At 40.7% G+C, this 21,278-nt stretch overlaps 3 protein-coding genes across 3 annotated transcripts in view; 1 reads left to right on the top strand and 2 right to left on the bottom strand.

Annotated features, from left to right (window-relative positions):
* The window catches only part of niban2a (niban apoptosis regulator 2a), a 31,751-nt gene extending 21,084 nt beyond the window's left edge, over nt 1-10,667 (top strand). Inside the window, exons 7-14 of the mRNA XM_023399942.2 lie at nt 600-704; nt 800-962; nt 3,007-3,194; nt 5,180-5,335; nt 5,597-5,710; nt 6,244-6,351; nt 7,176-7,287; nt 7,435-10,667. Of these exons, the coding sequence (XP_023255710.1) occupies nt 600-704; nt 800-962; nt 3,007-3,194; nt 5,180-5,335; nt 5,597-5,710; nt 6,244-6,351; nt 7,176-7,287; nt 7,435-8,348 (1,860 nt within the window). The 3' untranslated portion in view covers nt 8,349-10,667. The remainder of the gene's footprint in view (nt 1-599; nt 705-799; nt 963-3,006; nt 3,195-5,179; nt 5,336-5,596; nt 5,711-6,243; nt 6,352-7,175; nt 7,288-7,434) is intronic.
* slc31a2 (solute carrier family 31 member 2) lies at nt 10,651-17,510 on the bottom strand. Its single transcript, XM_023399943.2, has 4 exons — nt 17,151-17,510; nt 13,919-13,985; nt 12,450-12,678; nt 10,651-12,007 (listed from the first exon to the last, which is right to left on the bottom strand). The coding sequence occupies exons 1-4, from the start codon at nt 17,154-17,156 to the stop codon at nt 11,842-11,844; spliced, it is 468 nt and encodes a 155-aa protein (XP_023255711.1). The 5' UTR covers nt 17,157-17,510; the 3' UTR covers nt 10,651-11,841.
* An 819-nt stretch (nt 17,511-18,329) lies between these two features.
* arrdc1b (arrestin domain containing 1b) overlaps nt 18,330-21,278 on the bottom strand; it is a 36,731-nt gene continuing 33,782 nt past the window's right edge. The window contains exon 8 of the mRNA XM_023399979.2: nt 18,330-21,206. Within this exon, the coding sequence (XP_023255747.1) occupies nt 21,142-21,206 (65 nt within the window). The 3' untranslated portion in view covers nt 18,330-21,141. The remainder of the gene's footprint in view (nt 21,207-21,278) is intronic.

Raw genomic sequence — 21,278 nt, 5'->3', positions numbered from 1 at the left:
TGTTTGTCAGGCCTCTCTGTTCCTGTGTGGAAAAATGACCCTGCTTTTGTCACAGCCATTTTTTTCCCAGCAACATGTTTTTCAAATATTTAGTTTAGCTTAGTTAAAACCTCATGGAGGTGCAGAGCTTTAAGTGTGTGTGTGTGTGTGTGTGTGTGTGTTTGTGAGTTGTGAGGGCAGTACCACTAAGACCAGCCTTCCTGCCTCTCCTTTTTCCAGCTGTGTATCATCTCAATCACCCCACTGTATCCATGTAACCACACAGGAGAGGCTGTACCTTTTTTTAAAGGTTTATTTTTGTTTTTCTTTGGGTGGAGGATATTGGTTGTTTTTTGACTACACCTCTTGTGTAAAAATCCCCCAGTTGGCACGTTGCCATGGTAACTATAACATCCTATAACTGGTCAAAAGGTGGGACTGACCTCACATTATGAACTACAAGAACATTAGGGAGAAACCGGTCCCATACAAGATGTATTATCCCGTTTTGCGCTGAAAGCCGTGCAGGATCTTTTTTATTTTATTTACCTACACAGAAAAATACAAAATACATACGAAATAGTACAAATACATGAGTGCTGTACGTTATGTGTGTACAGATTCTAGCTAATCTGGTGATGGAGACCCTTCACCCCGACCTAAGAAACGTGATTGGTCCTCGTCTGAAGGGGAAAATGCAGCAGAGGCAGAGGAACTGGATGTTGGTGAGTTCCTATGTAACAGTGCACTGCGGCACAAATACAGAAGATAAGCAAACAAGTCCAAACCAATGACGTCCTTGAACGACTCTCTCCTCCAGATCTCCGATGCTGTGTACAGGCAGGTGTTGTCTCAAACCACCGCTCGGTATGATGCACTGGTGGAAGCCTGCGAGGCCCAGAGAGCTCCACTGGACGCCAGACTGCGAACCGACATGGACCAGATCATCACGTCTAAAGAACATGTCAGCGGCAAGATACGAGGTGACCAAAGATCTACATATAAAAGTCTTTTTTTCTTTTGGACAATGAATTGTTTTTCTGCAGCCAGTCATAGTCAATGTGCTCCATATGCTTCACTTAGACAAAACCCCAGTCAGAGACATTTATAGGTCTATAGGTCCAGGTTCTATATTAATACTCAGTCCACAGAGAAATGCACACAGCCTGTATTCAGAAACTGAGCCTTAAAACCAGCCGTCAGGACTTCAGTAACTTTGTGATGACACAACAAAGCAGTCACCGCTCTCAGCCATGCCCCAAGCCACACCCACCTGGACCCACCATCCAACCTTGCAGGATTTGGTTTCTCTGAGTTTTGACCTGCAATCTGCTATATTTTTATCTGATCACTCAGAACACAGTCAGCCAATCAGAAGAGAGGCTCAGAGCCTCCTCTCTTCTGATTGGCTCACTGACCTGTTGTTACTCCAGAGAGAAGCCTGAGAGAGGAGATGTAAAACTACATTGAGATGGTTTTTGGTTCTTAAAGCCACAAATATATCTTCTTATGGATCAACACTTCAAATAAAACACAGGAGAAGAGTAAAATATGGGACCTTTAACAAAACCAAAAACAAAGTACATCACGATGTTGAGGTCATGGTAGCTATGGCAGCTACGGTTGGTTTTGGCATGAAGGTATCAGCAGGGGTTAAACTGACTATGCTCTACACCTGTATGAATTTGATTGGACGTTATTAGTCATCTGGTAGCCAAGCAGCTGCTGAATGATGGTGCAGCATGAATGAATGAAGCAGCGGATGCTAATCACCTAATGCAAGCAGGACGTCAGTGGTCAGGCTGAACTATCACTGTGCTCCATATGCTTCACCGTTGATAAATTATTGCTGATCTTGTTTTTTGAACTTCTAAAGTCTGCAGGGGCACTTGCAATAAATCCCATTACTGGGCTGTAAACATCATGCAGACACCACAGTCACTGTGATAGCAACGTACCTGCAGCTTTGTCCAGCACTTAGAGGTAGAAATGGGTGATATGTTATCACAGGTACACCACTAATGTACCATATGTATCATATTTAATGTTCTTGTTACTGAAGACCACCTCAGTTTACCACACATGTTCATTGTGCTGTGCAAAATGACTTGGTTCACTTGATGCTTGCTGTGCTGTGTAACATGATCTTCCCTTGCTTCATTGTTCGCCTACTGTTTGCCTCAGTGAGATGTAGCTGTGGTTTCTGGCTCAGGGATTATTGGCACAGCAAAGCGATCAGTGTGGTCAAGTGCTCAAATTTGTTTGGACATTTGGACTGACAGGGCCTCTGAAACCAAACGTCCCTGCCATATCTGACATTTTCCACCTCTTGTTTTAGTCTCTGCGCTTTGACCTCACAGCTTTAGCTTTGTATTTAAGTCTGTTGTTTCCTTTTCTCTTTCATTCCTCTGTCCCCCGCTCACTCTGTTTGATTAGCTGGCTTCTACGGCCCCAGAGCATCCACCCTTTCAGTGGTGAGCCAGTCAACTTTCTACTTAAAGGTTAACTTGGCACAGGCTGTTCATTTCTTTTTCATGTGTACTGTTTCCCATTGAGCTGAAGTGGCAGAACTACATTCCATCACCTGCACTATATCGGCTGTTTGTGACTTTATCCCACAGATAGGACTCGAAAGTACAAGTCAACTGTGCAACACGACGCTGGTTCACTTTACATGAGAGTAGTGCAGACGTCTGAGAGGCGTAATCTTAGCTGTGAATTTTATTTTCTCTGTTTCTTTTGGAACAGAGGTTACAGGTCTAACAATTGGGTGTATCTGAGAGCACTCCCATAGAATCAGCACAAATGTGTTTACTTAATTGTCATTGCATACATACCGACCATTTCAACCTGGCATTCAACAATTCACTCTACCTTGTGATGATTTAAGGTAGTTCAGAAGAAGCCAGAGCCATGCCTTTATTTTTCTTCATGCTTTGGCTTCACGTGTCACTTATTTACAAACTGCAAACAACTAAACATGAATATGTTTTTTTCCGTCCTCCATGCACTGATGCTGGTGTGCAGCTCTGGTGTTGCCCAAGGCGGAACAGCTTCTACGGAACAACGTGCAGCCCTACATTAGCTCCATCCTGGAGGCCCTGATGGAGCCCACCAGCAGAGGTTTCTCTGAGGTCAGGGAGGTTTTCTTCAGAGAGATGGTGGAGATCAGCAAGAACTCGCTCAATGGAGGGGGCAAGGACAAACTGGGAGACGTGAGTGATGCTTTGTTGGTTCAAAATCTTTGTTCCTGTACATTAATGAGTGTATGATGGTTCAGAGTAATCTGACATCTCTGGTAACACAAGTTTATATGATAACCAATATAGAAGGAAAACAGGGGGGTATTGTTACTGTCCGCTGGCCACCAAGTGCGATAAGAAATCTACAACAAGCTGACAGACACACGGCCCTGATATACGTATATGACCTTAATAAGTAATGTCAAAACAGTTGAAGTGAAAAACAGCTGCCTGCTGCTGATGGAAACAAGGTCGATGAGAGCGATAAGACTGAACCACAGGCTACAGCGCATTTGCTCTAAAATCAAAACAATGAGCTACAAGAGGCTAAAAGACTCAGTGAGGCTGCGGGGTTAGCTAGCTCAAAAGAACGCTTCCTGGACATGCATCTGACTTCAACAGGCCCTTTATATTTTTGTTACATTAACAAATCATTCGAGGAGCTAATTTGTAAGTTTTGCTATTGCTACATAGCCGACATTAGCATTAACAGCTGTTTACTGACGAGTCTAGACGAAACGTTGAGTGTTCGGTATTAGACTTAATTCAACAGCTGTCTCCAGTGGTGGAAAGCAACACCCATGTTAACTCTTGTTTTGCTTCTATTTCTATTATTTCTCTTATTCTACTGTAAAAGGATGCCAACCAGCTAGCCCCGGTTCAGTTACATGGTTTCAGTCACTGTAGCGATCTAGCGCTGCTCAGAGTGCGTGTTACAACCTCCCGTAAATGTGATGGTGGCAGATGCTCCACAGTGGCAGACAAAACCTAGAAAATAGCCCTTTTTTCATATAATGTTATAACGTTAGGCTGCTGCGCTTGCTGTATCGTGATCCTTCACAGTATTATTTTGATGTGATTTTATTCCTATTCCTTCCCTGATATAGGTCAAACCTTCCTGCCACAATAGAGCATAGGTAATACAGAGTGCAGAGAGAGTGGAGTTTATTGCAACAGTGAAAAATTTTTATAAGAATTATACCAATACACCTCGGCCACCTGGAGGTGGGGTTGGTGCAGCATCCTCAGCACCTCAAAACTTCCCACAGCTCTGGCTGAGCAGAGTCTCAGCGTGGAAACTTCCCAGGACCAGCTGTCATACATGCATTGCACACGATCAAACAGCTGTCAGTGAAAACTTTCCTCATTACTCCCAAATACATTTTACACATTGCACCCTTATGCCTTTCCCCCTTGGCAATGCGCGCACATTACACCCAGTCCTTTGATTGAGATAATATACTTTAAAGACTACAGCTTTAACTAGAATTGTACTCAGGACAGCACATACCTCTGCCGAAGTAAAATAATGAGGACTGCGATAAAGAGATTTACCCCTTTAACTGGAGCTGCACCATCTTGTGATAGGTTCTTCCCTGGCCCATGCCCCATTCCTCCACCAAGTTTGTTGCAAATTGGTTTAGCACTTTATGCTTAGTCCTGCTGACAGATGAACAAACAGTCAGACACAGGTGAAAACATAACCTCCTTGGTGAAGCTAACAAACACTGCTACTTGCTGCATTGGTTGAAACAGGAGATCCAGTTTACTGTCAACCAAAAGCCAAAGCCCTCAACTTCACCTACTGTTTAAAAAAAAAACTGCTTTGCATGATCACAGGATCAAAGCAGAAGAAGAAACCTCACAAAGCAATGACACATGACAGCAACAATTAAATTAAAGATTGATGAGTTATTATGTTTTAACTTGGTTACATACACTTGAGTTAAGACCAAAATCTAGTTAGGATATATTGCTAGGAAGAGTATTGTCTAACTTGTGCATCTAAAGACATTAGGCCATGTTAGTGCTCGTCTCAAATCAGAAGTCAGCCGCCCCCGGTGGCTGATCCTAAACAATCAACTCGTCCTTTTTTCACGCTTTGGTCTAAATATTTCTTTTATGATGCTCGTACCACTCTGATCACCGCTGCGCTCCTCTGTCTTTCTTCCCCTCAGCTCATGGAGAGACTTTCCATGCTCGCCTTTCACCCCGTGAAGATGCAGAGCTGCTACGAGAAAGTGGAGCAGCTCAATCTGGAGGGGCTGCAGCAGAGGTTTGACGTCTCCAGTCCCTCCGTGTTTATCAGCAGAGCTCAGATCCTCATGAGGGAGGTGAGGTGTCACGGTCCTTTTCTCTGTTTCAACACAAACAATCAGCATGTACCGAGAATCAGCATGTCAGACTGCCTGAAAACACTCCCTAGTTCCTAAAACAGCACACACCAGCAACCTGTCCTGCCTGTGGTCAACACTCTACTCCCACCTGCTGGACAAAAACAATACGACCGTTCTTAAAGTAACTGAGCTGAAGCCCTGTATAAGTGCTTCTGTATAACTTTTTATTTTTATTTTTTATTATTCTTATTTTGACAGCAAATGGACAATTCAGTGTACACATTTGAGCAGCTGCTTCACCAGTCTTTGGAGGCCCAGGGAGAAAACGACATGTGCAAGACCATCCAGCGATGCCAGGACAGGGTTCTCAAGGTAAAACAGACAAGTTAAAAAAAAACTAACGTACTGCAGTAGACAAACAGATGGAGGGATGGACGAAAGGATGACAAGTAAAAAGAAATGTTTCACTGTTTGAGAATAAAGAATAATACTATAAAACAGTACCTACCCATTCAAATTAGTTTTATTTTGAGTTTTTGTCCTCCACTCTAATACAGTGAAGGTTATTTAGATTTCATGTGCAGCCGTCACAGCTTTAAACATTATTTTTTTAAATGATAATATTCCAGGATAAGCCAGTTGTTGCTATGATGGGTGTGGCATTGCTATCTGGCTTGATCTGGTCAATATCATTTAAAAAAAAAAAACTCATCAGCAGAAATCTGTCAGAGGTTCATTCAGAGAGGCAACATCTGGATACATAAACAGAGGTTTCAGCAGGGCCAGAATAAAATGTTCCTGTTGAAACATGTGAGTTGCTAAGGTAAATATGGTTTGTGCAACGAGTAGAAAAGCTTGTTCTGAGTCACTGAGCTCTAGATGCATCTCTGATCTTTCCCTGTCAGAAATACGACTACGACAGCAGCACAGTGCGCAAGAAGTTCTTCAGAGAGGCTCTGCTGCAGATCATCATCCCATACATGCTCCAGCAGCTCTCGCCATCCTGCTCACCTGTGAGTAGCACCTGATATAGACTCACATTTCCTTTTGTGTTACAGTATTGTGACTTTTTCCACCTAATAGCAAGGGAGAAAGTACTCTGAATTCCAGCCCCCCCTCTGTGATGCAGGTCAAGGACCGGAAACCAAAGCCTTAGGTAGAAATTCTCCTAACCATGAGTGTGGAAAGAAAATTATAAATGACATCAGTGACTGGCTGTGCAGCTTCCACGACCCACTGAGCTGAACCACATCACTGCTGAAATTCACAAGAGAAAGTAGCAACACTAAGAAGATTAAAAAAAAACAATAAAAACAACAAATAATAAAACTTGAACAACAGCTGATTTAAAGACAACACCTTTGTTTGCAAGAATTTTCTTTGTTCGTTTAATTTACAGCCACTGTTTACAAGACATTGAGTTATTACTATTACTTTGTTTTTGACTCTAAAATGTGACATCCAATCAGTCCAGCTGCACAGAATATAAGAGACACTCTGTGGTTTCTGCCCTCTGTTAACTTTGAACCCACAAACACGTTTTGATTTTGCAATAAAAACATTAACAATGCAACATATGCACATACAGTACATACAGAAGTAATACTTGTCATTTGTATTGTCATCCACTGTACTAGAATCAGCGCCTATAGATTAGTTAAAACATCTTCGTTTCTGAATCCTGCAGTTATCGTGCATCTCTAGCCAGTTTGAATCAGCCCTTCCTGCAAACACATGCGGGAATGCCCGGTGACGAGTGCTAACTGAAGGGATCAGAAATATTAATTGCAATAAGTTGCAGCAGGCAGAAGCTCATTACTGTCCCCTCCTTGCCCAGGAGCTGCCGCGCTTCAAAGAGCTGATATTTGAGGACTTCTCCCGCTTCCTGCTGGTGGAAAATATCTTCGAGGAGGTGGTGCTGCAGTCAGTCACCAAGGACATAATGATGGGTGAGGGCCAAATGAAAATAAGATTTCGAAATTGTTGCTGCCATGGCAGCAGTAGTAGTAGTAAGCAATGATATATCAGTCTATTATCCAGTCCATTTAGTGTTTCCTGACACGGTGATTGATTCTCTTTTTTCTTCCTGTGTCCAGCTGTGAAGGAGGCAGCTGTCCAGAGGCGACACAATCTCTACAGGGACAGCATCGTTCTCACAAACAGTGACCCCAACCTGCACCTGCTTGGAGAAACCCCCCCGGTGGACTGGGCCACCAAATTTGGGGACGATGAGCGCGAGGGCTCTCTGGGCGGCGGTATTGAAGGAGGGGGCTCTGGGAGAAGACGCAGGCAAGTGGTGTCCATGATCCAGCTGGACGGGCTCCCCCTGGCCTACGAGTCCTGTCTGGAGGTTCCTGGAGTGGATCTTATCCCTGAGGAGGAGGCCGAGGTGTCTGAGGAAAAAAGGGAGGATGGAGGGGAGGATAGGGAGGACCCAGAGCCTCTTGAGAGTCCCAAGTCTCCTGACAGCGTGAATGAAATCAGGGGCCTAATTAATCCGATTGTAGAGGTGGAGCCAGAGTCAGAGGAAAAGGAGAGCGACACGACCAACGGGACGGAGCCCACCGCCGGCTTCATCATCTTGGAGGATGGGTTGCAGGAGCAGGTGACACATGTCACCACTAAGGTGGAGGACATCCCCAGGAAGTCTCCACAAGACAAGATGTCCCCGCAGACGATGCTCCAGCAGCTGGTAGGAAGCAAGAAGCAGGAAGCTCGTAAGGAGCTTGAGGAGGAAGTAGCCATCAAGAACGCCATTGAGGAAACAGAGATAGCGGTGCAGGAAGATGGCACTGGACGGATTGCTGAGGTCTTTGCAGCAGCAGAATCAGATTCCGAGTCGTCACCACCGCCACCGCCGGCTACAGACTCCGACAGGCATGATGACAGCGGTTTCCAGTCACCAACCAATGAGAAGTTGGAAGAAGGCGTGGCCCAGCCAATCACTAACGGTCTGGGTGGAGAGGACAAAATCATCGACCCGGTGGAAGTGGAAGTGATTTTAGCGTAGGAAGACGATGCACACAACAATGAAACTGGAGAAAACCGCAGAGAGAACACATCAGAGTGTGTGTGACATGTGATGGGAGATCAGTGGAGTGAACTTGGATTGGATTTAAATGTTTAATTCAAAGCGTTGCCTCGTCTTTATTGTTGCACACCAACCAAAACCAGCTCTCCCTTCCTCCCCTAGACTTTTTTGAGACATTTCTTTGGTGAATGGTTCATCTCTATGCAGCTTCATGAATCTCAATGAATTTTTTTTTTTTTTTAATATTCTGTATATGACACTGAATTCCACATATCTGATTTATATAAGTAAGGCTCCATCACAATAAGGGATTTTAAAGTGATAATCCACTTTTTTAAATTTACGGACCGAGGGAGCAACACTAGACAACAGCTACACCTGAGGTATGAATGTGATGATGAATGATGTTAAGAGTTTGTTTACATCAGTAATGTCTGTAAACACGGCAGCAAATCAGCCCTGTATTACTCTCAATACATCTCACATTCATACGGTCAAGTAAGTTACAGATTGTGCCTTAAACTCTAGTGCAGGTGAATGATCACAGCCTCTACCTGGGCAGCAGGGGGTGCTATAATCCGTCTTTCTGTATTTGTATGATTATTTTAATTACTTTTTTTTTTTTTCAAATATTGCTTTCTATTTTTGTAAAGTGTATTTTTAAATATGTAATTTGTTTACTTTGCAATCATTTCCTATATTTGAAAATGGCCTTTAAGTTTCAACACCTTTCAGTACAAACTGTCATGGAATGATTATTACTTCCTCAGTGATTTTAAAAGCAAGATGGTTTTGTTTTTTGACATCTGTGGGGGAAAATAACCAGAACACATTGTTTCTTGCGACTTTGCCTGTGGGTGTAGATGACCAAGATGATACGTAACGGCTCTTTAACTTGCAGGACTCTTGGCTCTTGGCTTCCGATGCTCTATCACTCCAGTACTTTGAATTACACATATCAGTGTCTCCTCCTCTATTTAAAAACTGTTTTATTTCATTAAACTTTTCTGGGTCAATGGAGCAGTTCACCCAAAATCATACGCATTCACTGATATATTGGTATGGAGCTGTACAGATTTTTGGTTTGGTTTTATGTGACAGGGATGAACTGAGTTTAATGTCCTGTATCAGTGACTGCATCACTGACATTTGTCCTTGTGAAAGACATTTGTTCATGCATAGGAAAACACTGATGATTCAAGTGTTCCATAAAACCAAGAGGTTTGATAAACTCTAAACATCAGACTTTAATTCCTAAAATAAATCAGTCTGTAACTAACTGTTTATGCTTTGTTTTAAGGGTGTGTAATTTACTAATAGTTTTCTAGGATGTTTCCTGGAATTAACTATTTAATATTAAATAGTGTTTACTACAGAGAAGAGACATAAGATGAATGTTATCCTTAGCTGTTTCACATATATATATATATATATATATATATATATATATAGCCCTATATATATTTAGCCAGTTGTCAGAAATTACAAATTTTCTTTTTATAGTCTGTACAACAGACAACAGCTTCAAGCTTTTGACCCCTTGATTTACACAAAAAGAAGGAACCTAGCAACAAAAAAATCTTTAACATAAACAAAAGGAAAAAGTCACGAAAGGTTGCTCTTTCTTGACTTTCTCCTTTTATATGGAAAAGAGGAAGGAACCCTCTAAAAGGATGGACAGACATGATGCTGCTGTATAGAGCATACAGAGGTACCGATGGGAGTATTAAAGTATGGAGAGAAAGAATGATAGAATAAAAATTTTAGGTAAATAAAGTACAATTTCAAATTATATGCCTCCACTTTCACTATAATTGGTCCCAAATGACACAGACCTTTCCAGGAAACGTCCTATGAATTTGTATTTACATCAGTTTTTTTGTAAAAAAAAAAAAAAAAAAAAGAGCATAGGAAACTGTAGAACCTGCCACATTTCTGTTTTTGTTGTCGGCATCACATGCTCTAAATGAATTATTTCCACTTGTGTACTATGTGTAGTCAACAGACCACGCTGCGATTTAATGTTAAATGTTGAGAAGAGAGTTGCAATTCTTTCTTGTCTCTTTTCAACGTCATGAGTCAGTGTCCTGTTGTGAAGTCACCTATTGCCACTGTATCCGAGGCACATTTTGACTTTGCTGCCATTACTTCCAACAGAGGACAGTCACCTTCTCCTGTTTATTTATTATAAAGCCTGTTCTGTGTGGTGTGTCAACATGCAGGTTTCAACAGCTTGCCTTTGTCTTCTTAAATATATAAGAAAATATATGGATGAATAAAATGATTTCATCAATTTCATTCTTTATTTTTGTCAATCATTCTTTGAGATTTTCATTCAGGAAAATTCAACAGTAGAACTCAAACGATCAGACATGTTTCTGTTGTCAGGATCAGTTACAAAAATAGTTGAAGTCCTCTCTCAAAAGAGAAAAGGAGCATATTTCAATAGAAAACATCTGAAATGGTAAGTTACAAGGCACTCACTTATTCATTTATTTTTTTAAGGTTAGTGGTTTGTCAGCGACTCCCACAGAACCACATGATCTACTTTCACTGCCCTGATTCACATGTGAGAATGACCGATCGATAAATGAACCTAGGTGACACATGAGCGAAGTTTACATACTTAAAATGATTCAGTTCCTCAAAGTAACAAAATATAGTCTCATGATCTGTGACTAAAAATCTCTGTTCGAAGTACAAGTCCACTTTTATGTTTCACAACTGCAAAACAGATTGAAATTCAGTATTCAGTAGTTTAAAAATGCTGTTGGTTCTACCCACAAAGTGTTCTTCTTTAAGCAGTCCAAAGTTTTAAAGTCTTCAGGATGAATTTTACTTTTACTGATGAGAAATCTTGGAAATTTCTGAATCATCTGTAGTGTCATAGCATAAACATTTACTTAGTAAAATGTAGCTGTTAATAGCGTCTGTCAGTGCTGACCAGGAAAACTTAAAGTTACAGAAGCAACTGTAGTACGTAACAAGCTATGGATGACTTTCCCATTCCACTGTATTTCTCCTCTTTGAATCCGTGTATATTCTTTTAGGATAAATAAACAAAAGAGTTCAAGCAAATAGCACTTCCCCCTTGGACACTAAAACATTTTTCATATGCATTACTTAAGTCTTGCTCAGATGTTTGCTGTTTGAGAAGTGAAACTACAAAAATATCTTTTTTTGAGGAGGAGAGACCAAGGACCGAAAGGTAAAGACCCAGATCAGTTTTATGCCACACTTAATGTTACACAGCACATTCTTCAGCATAAAAGTCATTGATTTTGCCTTTGTGCTTCCCAAGTGTTAAAATTTGACAAATACTGTGCTGAGAGCAACGGAACAACATGCAGAAATTAGTCAACCAAGTAAATTCCCATTTAGAATTCAGAGCATGTGATCCTTTTAACTCAGGGAAAAAAAAAAAGAAAGACCTCTTCTCCTCTTTATTTGAGTCTCAGAGCGGCCCATACCATCAGGTCTGACCCAGCAGAGGAAATGAGATGAAATAACCAAGGACAGAGCCCACGATGACCCCGAGGAAGATCCAGGTGTTGTAGGACATGACACACAGCATCAGCATGTAGCCGAGAGACACCTGCAGCATGTGGAGAACTGTCTGGATACAGTGCAGCAACCAGCTGAGGAGGACGAGGAGAGACGGGAATGAATGAGTTACACAGATTATATTTCATCCAACTGAGAGGATCAATGCCGTAAAAATACTGTTGATTCAGTCTGAACAAGGTGTTATAAAGTAGATTTAGCCAGTCAAAGAGTCAGGCCACATATCACTTTATCAACCATGACAGAGTAGGTGACGCTTAACAGAGAGGGAGGTCAACAATCAGTCTCCAGGGAATGAGACGCGACACCACTCAGTATGAAACACATACACCGCTACAACAGAAAAAAGTGGGACTAATGTAGAAGTATAGCAGCTCCACCCAAATGACAAACCTGTAACACTCAGAGAAATCACTGAACCGTTTGCTTTAATCAAAACTGGTTGATCAGTCAAGATAGCACTGAGAATATAACAGCGTATTTTTCAACCTAATTGTATTTCATAAGGGCCCTGACCTGTTCCTGGTGTTTGACACTGGAGGGTGTGACGCCATGGGCGTCAGCGAGGATTCGGAGGGGCTGCTCTCCAGTACGGAGATGGTGTCGCTGTGGGAGGGCAGGGAGGCGGCTTCCGGACAATGGGGCGGGGCCAGCTTAGAGCTTCTTCCCAGCCACACCCTCCACACTTTGAGCACCTCGTAGAAAACTGTCAGCAGCAAGACCACGAACACCGACAGCACCATGCCTGCAGACACAAACACACCACACCCACAGTGAACTCACACAAACACACACATATATATACACTCTCATATGTTTGCACTAAATATGAAGCTAGAGCAAAAAGCAAGTTAGCATAAAGAAATTTCCTCCTGTTTCCATATAGACTGGAAACCAAAAGTAAAAACATACCAGCATCTCTAAAAGCTCATTAATCAACATATTGCAAGTGCATGAAGTTGTGATTTGACACAGATTATGTGCTGGACCATTTCTTGGCAGGGTGCAGTGATTTCCTGCAGTCTCGTTTCCAGTGAAGAACCTTTCTCACAGATATGAGAGCTGTGTGTCAAACGCTCACCTCACAAACAAAACATTGGTGGCTCCTTCTCACAGAGCAGCTGGTGTTGACAGATTAGATTCATAACAGTTACAGTCGATAATACTGTTGGCTAGTTTCAGCTCATCACAAAAATACTGGTGTCATATACTGCATATACTGAATGTTGGCTGAAATATAAAATGCAGTATATAGTAGCGCTGGAAATCAAGTCTCAATACTTTTTAGTACAGAGTTGTGATGTTGGTCAGGTTCCGAGCTAAATCATAACTTGGATATTTTGGCTAAATTCTGCTAATTTCATTGAGGATGGGGCAAACTGAGGTACAGCTGATTGTAATATCACACCAGAAACACTGCAAAGTTTGGAATATTTTGTCACATGAAGTAAATCTTTTTTTTGTTTGTTTATATATACTTTATCTTGGTCACAGCTCTTCATCAAACAAAAAATGAACCTTCTTACTAAATGAATAATGGATGATTAAAAAAAAATCATCTTTCAAAATAATTGATATTTGCCTCAGAACTGCAGTATTGGCTCTGATACTGACCACCCTGACTGACAGTGAGAAGGGGGTTCATGCTCCAGGAGTACCTTGAGAGGTCTCATGCATGTTTTGCTGAGAGACTGGGTCACCATTTGAATCAGGTGTAACTGTTGTGAATCCAAGCTGCTGTCCTCCACAAAGGAAAACTTTTCAGAACCACCTCTCAAGCATACAGGCTTTTAAACATACTGGAAGTTCATGAATACACTTGCTCAAGTTTCACCTTATAAAAACTATAGAAACTTAATTGAGCAATGTTGGCACAACATTATGGTATGTGCTACAGTGGATGCTCTGACCAGTTTGACTGGTTTCAAAGAGCTCCCACTACTGGCACATGTCCCTTGGAAGTGGAGGTGCTGTTTGAGGCTTACCTGCAGGTCCGTGCACATCCCAGAAGTCAAACAGCAGCGTCACGCTGCTCGACACCCCAAAAGTCATCTAAAGAAAAATGAGAAAATGATTAAAATCCTCCCAACACAGCTGAGCGCTGTTTAACTTCTGATGCACCTTTCTAAATCTGAAAAACATAATTAATGCAGGTGCAGGTGTTACAACAATGCTGACCTCAGTCCTCTTTCCCAACAAGATCAGTTATCTAAGAACTCTTTTTCTGCCAGTGTGACTCCTTGTCTTGGATTACAGATCCGAGCAACCTTTATACTCTCTTTTTTACTTTTTTTCACAAGGCCCAGATCATCACAATAAGGCAAATAAAAAGATTACACAGAATAGAATTTCAGAGGACAGGGAGAGACAGTGTTTGACTCCTGTTTCAGAGCTTGTCTTGTAGATAATTCCTAATACCTGTGTGGACAATTACCTCTGTATTCCTTTATGCTGCCCTCAAAACCTCTTCTGTTCACCATATTCAATTTTGAATTCCTTAAATACAAAAAAAAATTTCCACCGTTCCAAACAAAAATCTATTCATCTGATCCTACCTCACAATTACAGTAAGTATTGTCCCACAAAAGCACCCTCTGTTCTGCCCTGCTGCTGTAGATATGTGACTGACAGAGGAATGTACTGTTTGTGTGTGTGTGTGTGTGTGTGTGTGTGTGTGTGTGTGTGTGTGTGTGTGTGTGTGTGTCAGCTGCCCAGTCCCTGCTAGACTCTCACCACCTTGTCCCTGCAAAGTCACCAGCTGTCCATGCATGACTGTCTCTCACCAGCTGCATAATGGTGAAGGTCTAATTGGAGCCTGTGATGTCCACATTAATGCCACAACTGGGCTGATGAATCTACATATTAGAGATTCATAGAATATTTATTATTATTTTACATTTATGATCAATGAATTATCTAAGTCATTCACGAAGCAAAGCAGCTTCTTTAGTGTGAGGATTTTTCCTGTTATTCTCTGTTTTCTATCACTTTAAGTTGAATATCTAACAGCAATAGTTTTGCACAGCTGACATGATGAGCAAGAGATTGTTCTGGCAACATATGAGCAGCAATTATCAGAATTATCTGTCACTTCATAGATGCTGCACCCATGGTATATCATTGTACATAAAAGTATGTAGTGTGAGAGGCGTTCTTGTTTAAATGTCACAGGTGTATATCATGTAACCAAGGATGTCGGTTTGAATCTGGCCGAGAATGATTTTTTAAAACCACCTCACTTTCAACAACTAAAGGCAAAGTCATCAAAAGGAAAACTCCAACATGGCTCGTGTTTTCTAAAGCTTTGGTCATCATCTCTATCGGTTATGATAACATTGTACTGACCATGCTAACTGCTGGGCAGTGACATCACTACAATGACATCCAGCAGGAAAGAAACAGCAATCAGATGATCAGACAGGTTGTGAACAAACAGTTTATGATTAAGTTGGAGGTAAAACTTTAAGTAGGTGCACATAAAATGTACTACACTAAATAAATTAGGTCAAATATGAAGTGTAAACGGCAACGGGTGTTTAAAAAGATCTGTTCACCTTCGTTTTTTTTCTTCCAAGCATGTTTTGTTGTTTGTCAGACTGCTTGGGTTTCTTTCCCTGCCAGACAGCTTTTTAGTGATGTCACCATGTTCCCAAATCTTAGCAATTAACTTGGTGAGATCAATGTTATTATTGGAAATGATGACCAAACCTAGAAAAATAACATCCAGGTTGTAATACACAGAGTGACCCTTTCAATAAACAAAAGTGAGAGCTGGAAAAGAGGAAGAACTAGTTCTGCAGAGTAGTGAGAATTATGAACATCATGTCACTTGGAGTTGCATCATGGAGTTGTAGAGTCCTGTGATTGACTGATCTGATTTATTTCAAACCTGTTAAAAACAACATAAAATATATAAGCAAGAAAAAAAAACAATAGCAGACTTATCAGAATCCCAGTGAATAATTCAGGTAATCTATGCTCAAGAAGGAGTCAGAAGAAGTTAAAAACTTTCCTAGTCCTACTCCCTTTTTTTTTTTGCTTTAACAGTAAGCTTTGTGATTAATATGATAATCATGAACAGCTTCTACAATTAAATATGGTACAAGGTCCACGCACCAAGTGTTTAAACAGTGCAGAAGTACAGTAATGGGGATATAGAGGACAGAAGTATTTGAGGAAACTTCATCACATAGCAAGTCAAATACAAACAACTTGAGTCAACAACCCAGCTCAAGTCCAGGCTGGTGATCATTGTGAGCTTATCTTTCAAACTGCTTAAGAAACTCAGGTTTTCGATTGCCAGGTGAATGTTGAGACTGCAAAGTCTGAGACTACTGTTTCTACTGCAAACACTCACTACCCTTTCAGAAGGCTGTATCTGTGTTTTTTGCACGTAAACCTAACCCTTTTACCCATGCAGAGTTTTTCCAAGTATATCATAACATTTAAGTATAATTCCAACCATAAAATATTGCAACTGTGATGAAGCATTTTGTGTGTGTGTGTGTGTGTGTGTGTGTTAAACATAAAAACATAAATTTAATTCATCAAATGTGTTTTAGTGCATCAGAATAACCTGACTGCAATCAAAAGTCTACCTTTTCAAATAAAGTAAAATGATGATTATGATAAATATGAAATGTATACAGTATATATACTAGGCCTACATGTAAACTATTAGTCCCAGTTTGTGCCTCACGTTTTAACATCTTAACATTTGCTTGCATTTTTTTTTTAAATCAAAGCAATGCTGTGTGTGTAGTAATGCAGTCAGCGGATTGACTGTGTTGTACTAAACTGAAATTTTAATCAAATCACTGGTTCACAACTGCCTGACAATAATGTAAATCACATGTGAGTTCAATGAGTTTTTTACAAAATTATGTTAATTCGCTTAATGGGCCAATGCAAATTGTCTTAAGTGTTATACTTTAGTTATTTAAGCCCAACCTTTGTTAGCTGTGACAGGTGAAGCTAGTGTTGCAGCTAACTTATCATCTACTCTCCAAACTTGACTGCACAGTCTTAGTGGGTCAAAACCTACCAAGTATTACTAGTGTTCCTCTTTTGTCCAACTCCCTAAAGTCAATATTACATGTTGTCCTCACACTGAGTGACTCAACACCACACTTTGACATTTAAAATGCTAAATAACTTTACATTTAACACATAGCTAAATAAGTGATACAGTGGAAAAAGTACACACACGCAACTTACCTGCATCGTGGTGAATTTGCTCAGCGGAGGCTAACACCACAGTTTCAGCAGTTACTAACTCCAGTTCCCCATCACACACCGCTCACTGCCCGGGTTGTTAGCTGCCGCTGGTACGACCTGTTCCCCGGTGTATGGGTGTACCTAGCGACTCAGCAGAATAGCCGCTAGACTACCGCGTGACTCAAAACAATAAACAGAGGGCTGACGGTTAATGGAGTTTTTTTCAATAACTGGAAACAAAGACCCAGTTCGATTAATAATCCAAACACTGGCGGAAGTCATGTTCCAGTCATGCAGAAACCCAATTGTTATCGTCGCATCTAGCAGGGTGGGAACAACTGACAAATATTTACATTACAACCCAGATTTAGTTAACGTTAGCCGAGGAATGTAGTCCGCGGACATTTTTCAACGAGATACCACGCATGCGTGGCTTTGGTTACGTGACGATGACGGAGATAGCCGAAGGAATTCGTACCTGTTCGCCTACTTTTACTGTACCGTTAAAGCCATGCGGAAATTATTGATGAAAATCTTAATATTTATGTAGAATACATATATATATATATATATATATAATATTTAAATATACAGTATTTTCTGCATTGTTATATTGTCTTCCACATGTCTGACAGAGCTCTTAACCTCTGTGGCTATAAAGTTACTGACTTCCATTTTATGCCTTAAACATGACTTAAACTGTAAATATACATAATTCTTTATATGGTCTCAGAGCTGGTCTGTGTATTTTATAGGCCTAGAAAATGTAACCACTTCCGTTTCTATCAAATGGATCAAGCGCTTTGCTGCAGCGTTTGTTATCTCAGCCTCAGCAAACATCTTTATCCCAGCCTCATTTTCATCTTAGTCACCCTGGAACACCTTGCGCTAGCTGCATTTGTTGCATGTGCAGCTTTTATGACAGCTGTGAACTTGTCACCACTGTATTCCTGCTGTTGTACACCCATTTTCCATAAATTATTGAGCATTCATACTTAGATCTGGCTCTGGATCAGTTGTATCTGTACACTATTTTTCCTCGTTGAAAGGTGCTTTACAAATAAAACCTACCTGTTTTACAATGCTCAATGTTCAGTAAAAGAAAATGAAAGAAATGTTTTGGAAGCATGCTCCCATTTCACAACCACAAAGCTGACTGTCAACATAAACAACAAAAACGCATGTCATATAATTTTATTGTTATACTGTACAGTACAACTTTGATTCTGCACTGCAAGTTGAAATATTACATTGAATGGTTGAGGTGCTACCATTAGTATCTGCATACTGCACCTGTAAACAGTTTACAAGTAGAAAAATACAAAACCAGACACAACTCATCAATATGTGAGGAGGGGAGGATGAAATAAAAACAGAACAAGTGGGGCTTCATACTGTAAAGCTATTGTACCTTTTGGTGGAAAAGAATTCAACAGAATCAGGACTGATAAAGGCAGCGTGAAATTACTTCAGGGAACAAGCTGCTGCTGCATCATTCATGAAGATGAGAGGAATTGCACATATTTTCTAAAACAAGAATAAAAAAACAAAAAACAAGTTTGACAGGTCCAAGGTCCATTGTCCTCACTGTTATTAAAAGCTACATTTGTATACATCAAGTGCACTTAGCACAGTCCACAGGAGACGGGACAGGAAGAGCTGCAGGAGCATGTCCTGATGTCCTCCCTGACCCAGAAGAGGGGAGACCATCAAAGGCTCCTATAAAGGGTGGGGGGAATCCAGACTGTTTAAGGCATGCATTCACAATAGTAAAGCCAGAATACCATAGTTTGAGTCTTAGATTTCTAACTGTAAAAGCAGTTTGTCTGTGGAAATTTCTGGATTCTGGACAAAACGTGGCAACATGATCTACAGTCAGGAGAAAACGCAATTTGAAAAAAAAATTCACAGGTTTGAATCTTAACTTGACTTGACTTTGATTTGAGATTGTATTTAAACGGGGTATAATAAGACAAACACGTCAATAGTCACACAAACATTTAGTACAGCAGTTGTGCTTAAGATTTTCAGTGGCATTATTTTCCCACGGGAAAGTGACAACAAATATGTGCTGATTGTTTTACAACACAGTTGGGGGCCTGGGTGATCAATATACGACACAATAAGACAAATTTATGCAAAGTCAGATATAAAACAATCAAAACTGAACTTTTTGCATTACATGAGACCAATTTTTTTTGTTATATATATATATATGTGCAAAACAAAAACTGCACTTAATCATTTTGATAAATTAATTTGTAGACGAATAACATAAGATCATATCTTGTTATGATTACACTGGAAATGTTCACTCAGCCCTTGTACACAGACAAATAAAAATGTCTCTAACAGACAATGTAACACAGATACTGAATCAGGAATCTATGTAGAGACTGCTGAGTAAGTTAGCATCTCGTCCAAATAAGCTATATTTTACACACACGCTCACACACACACACAAACATACAGTAGATGTGCACACTCACAGAAACCCATACACTCGAACTGTCAAAAAGTGCTGTGTCGTGCACATGTATGTTCATCATCCTCTCTGATGGAGATTTCTGAGGATTCTCTTCACACTAATGCAACACGAAATGAAAATTAAGGCAACAGAGAGGAGGAAAAACAAAAACACACAATCTCTTCCCTACAGAGACTGAAAAGAGGATGCAAACCATCACATCTCGAAACAACATATCTACGCATCTCAAACCTAAATTTGTCTGTTCTGCTCAACAGACAGTTGCAAGAAAATAAAATGGCCTCAGCTGGCGCACTGCAGAAGCAGGGACTCCGTTAAGCATCGCAGTTTGCACGTCTGATCATGTTCAGCTCCAGTTTCAAAACCAGGTTGAGAAAAAGTTTGTACCGGCAATGGCCACAAGAGGGCAGGGTCAGACTGCACCAGCTCTACAGTCCTGTGTCCCACTGCAGGTAAACTGTCCCCTGAATACAAAACTGGTCTCAAAGCAAAAACTCTCAGTTATATGAGTCAACACAGAGTGGCAGCACAAATAATAATAATGTAATATAATAATAAAGCATATTTATATTTGTAAAGTTATTTAGTACTTTCAGAGCCTGAGCATGTCAGTGCATGTGCTCCTCTGTGTGTTGAATTTTCCATTTTCTCAACAGGAACGATCTTATACAGAAAGATAGGGTTTTTTAATTATTTAACTTATTGGATAATCCGTGTCAATAAAACAATCACATCAACAACACATAAATACCTTAAAAGTATTTTGAATATTTTGTTTAAAGCTACCCGTGTTTCAAGTCACACAACTGAGAAGTTTTCCTAAGACATTATTTCTCTTTAAAGCCCCTGTGTGCAGGAGACAGAAAAAAAAACATGACTTTCTATTAAAACAATCACAAAAAATATGCTGCACACAGGGGTTTTAATACGTTTCACAGAAAGCACAGGACCTGTGGCTGTAAATTGTCCTCTTGATACCCTGCATGAGGACAGCTCTGCCCTGCTGATGATGGGGACAGCTGAGACACACACACACACAGGGACAGCAGTGTACCACAACAGCAAGTGCACACAAAAGGCTAACGATTGGTCTGGTCAAACTCGAGCCTTCAGCTGGCCAAAATCATTTTCAAGGCATCACAGATGTAACAATCGATTTAAAAGACAGAACAGAATCTACCCCGGCCCAAGAAGGAAACAAGTCCAATCACTGAATGTTGTAAATGCTGTGTGACAATCCAAAATACTTGTTTTAGGCACAGTGATATTCACCCATTCTGTCTGACACCACCTGCAGGGACATGAGGTGAAAGTAAAATTCTTCAATATAAGATATGATCCCTTTTTTAAATTATTACAGGACAAACAGAAGAAAAAAAGGGAGGGGGTGTTACTGTCCATCCTCTATCACCCAAGTGCGTCTGATTGTCCTGATTTGTCGAGAGGCCAGTGCAGACAGGTGTGGGTGGGTGTGGCCATGATGCTTCATCACCTGCTTCTTCTCTACTGTCTACTGTTGAAACTGGAGTTGGCGCTACTGCAGCTTTCCTCATAAGAAGGTGGGGGCTCTGTAACACACAAACAAACGTCAATCATACTGTAGTAAAGCCCCATTCCCCCTCCCAGCCTCTGTCCCACCA

Source organism: Seriola lalandi, unplaced genomic scaffold (genome assembly GCF_002814215.2).
Source record: "Seriola lalandi dorsalis isolate HSWRI2012SDOR001 ecotype SW California unplaced genomic scaffold, Sedor1 jcf7180002052129, whole genome shotgun sequence".
In the NCBI taxonomy this organism is placed as follows: domain Eukaryota; kingdom Metazoa; phylum Chordata; class Actinopteri; order Carangiformes; family Carangidae; genus Seriola; species Seriola lalandi.
The sequence above is the reverse complement of the archived record's forward strand: the minus strand, read 5'-3'. Positions and strand labels throughout refer to the sequence as shown.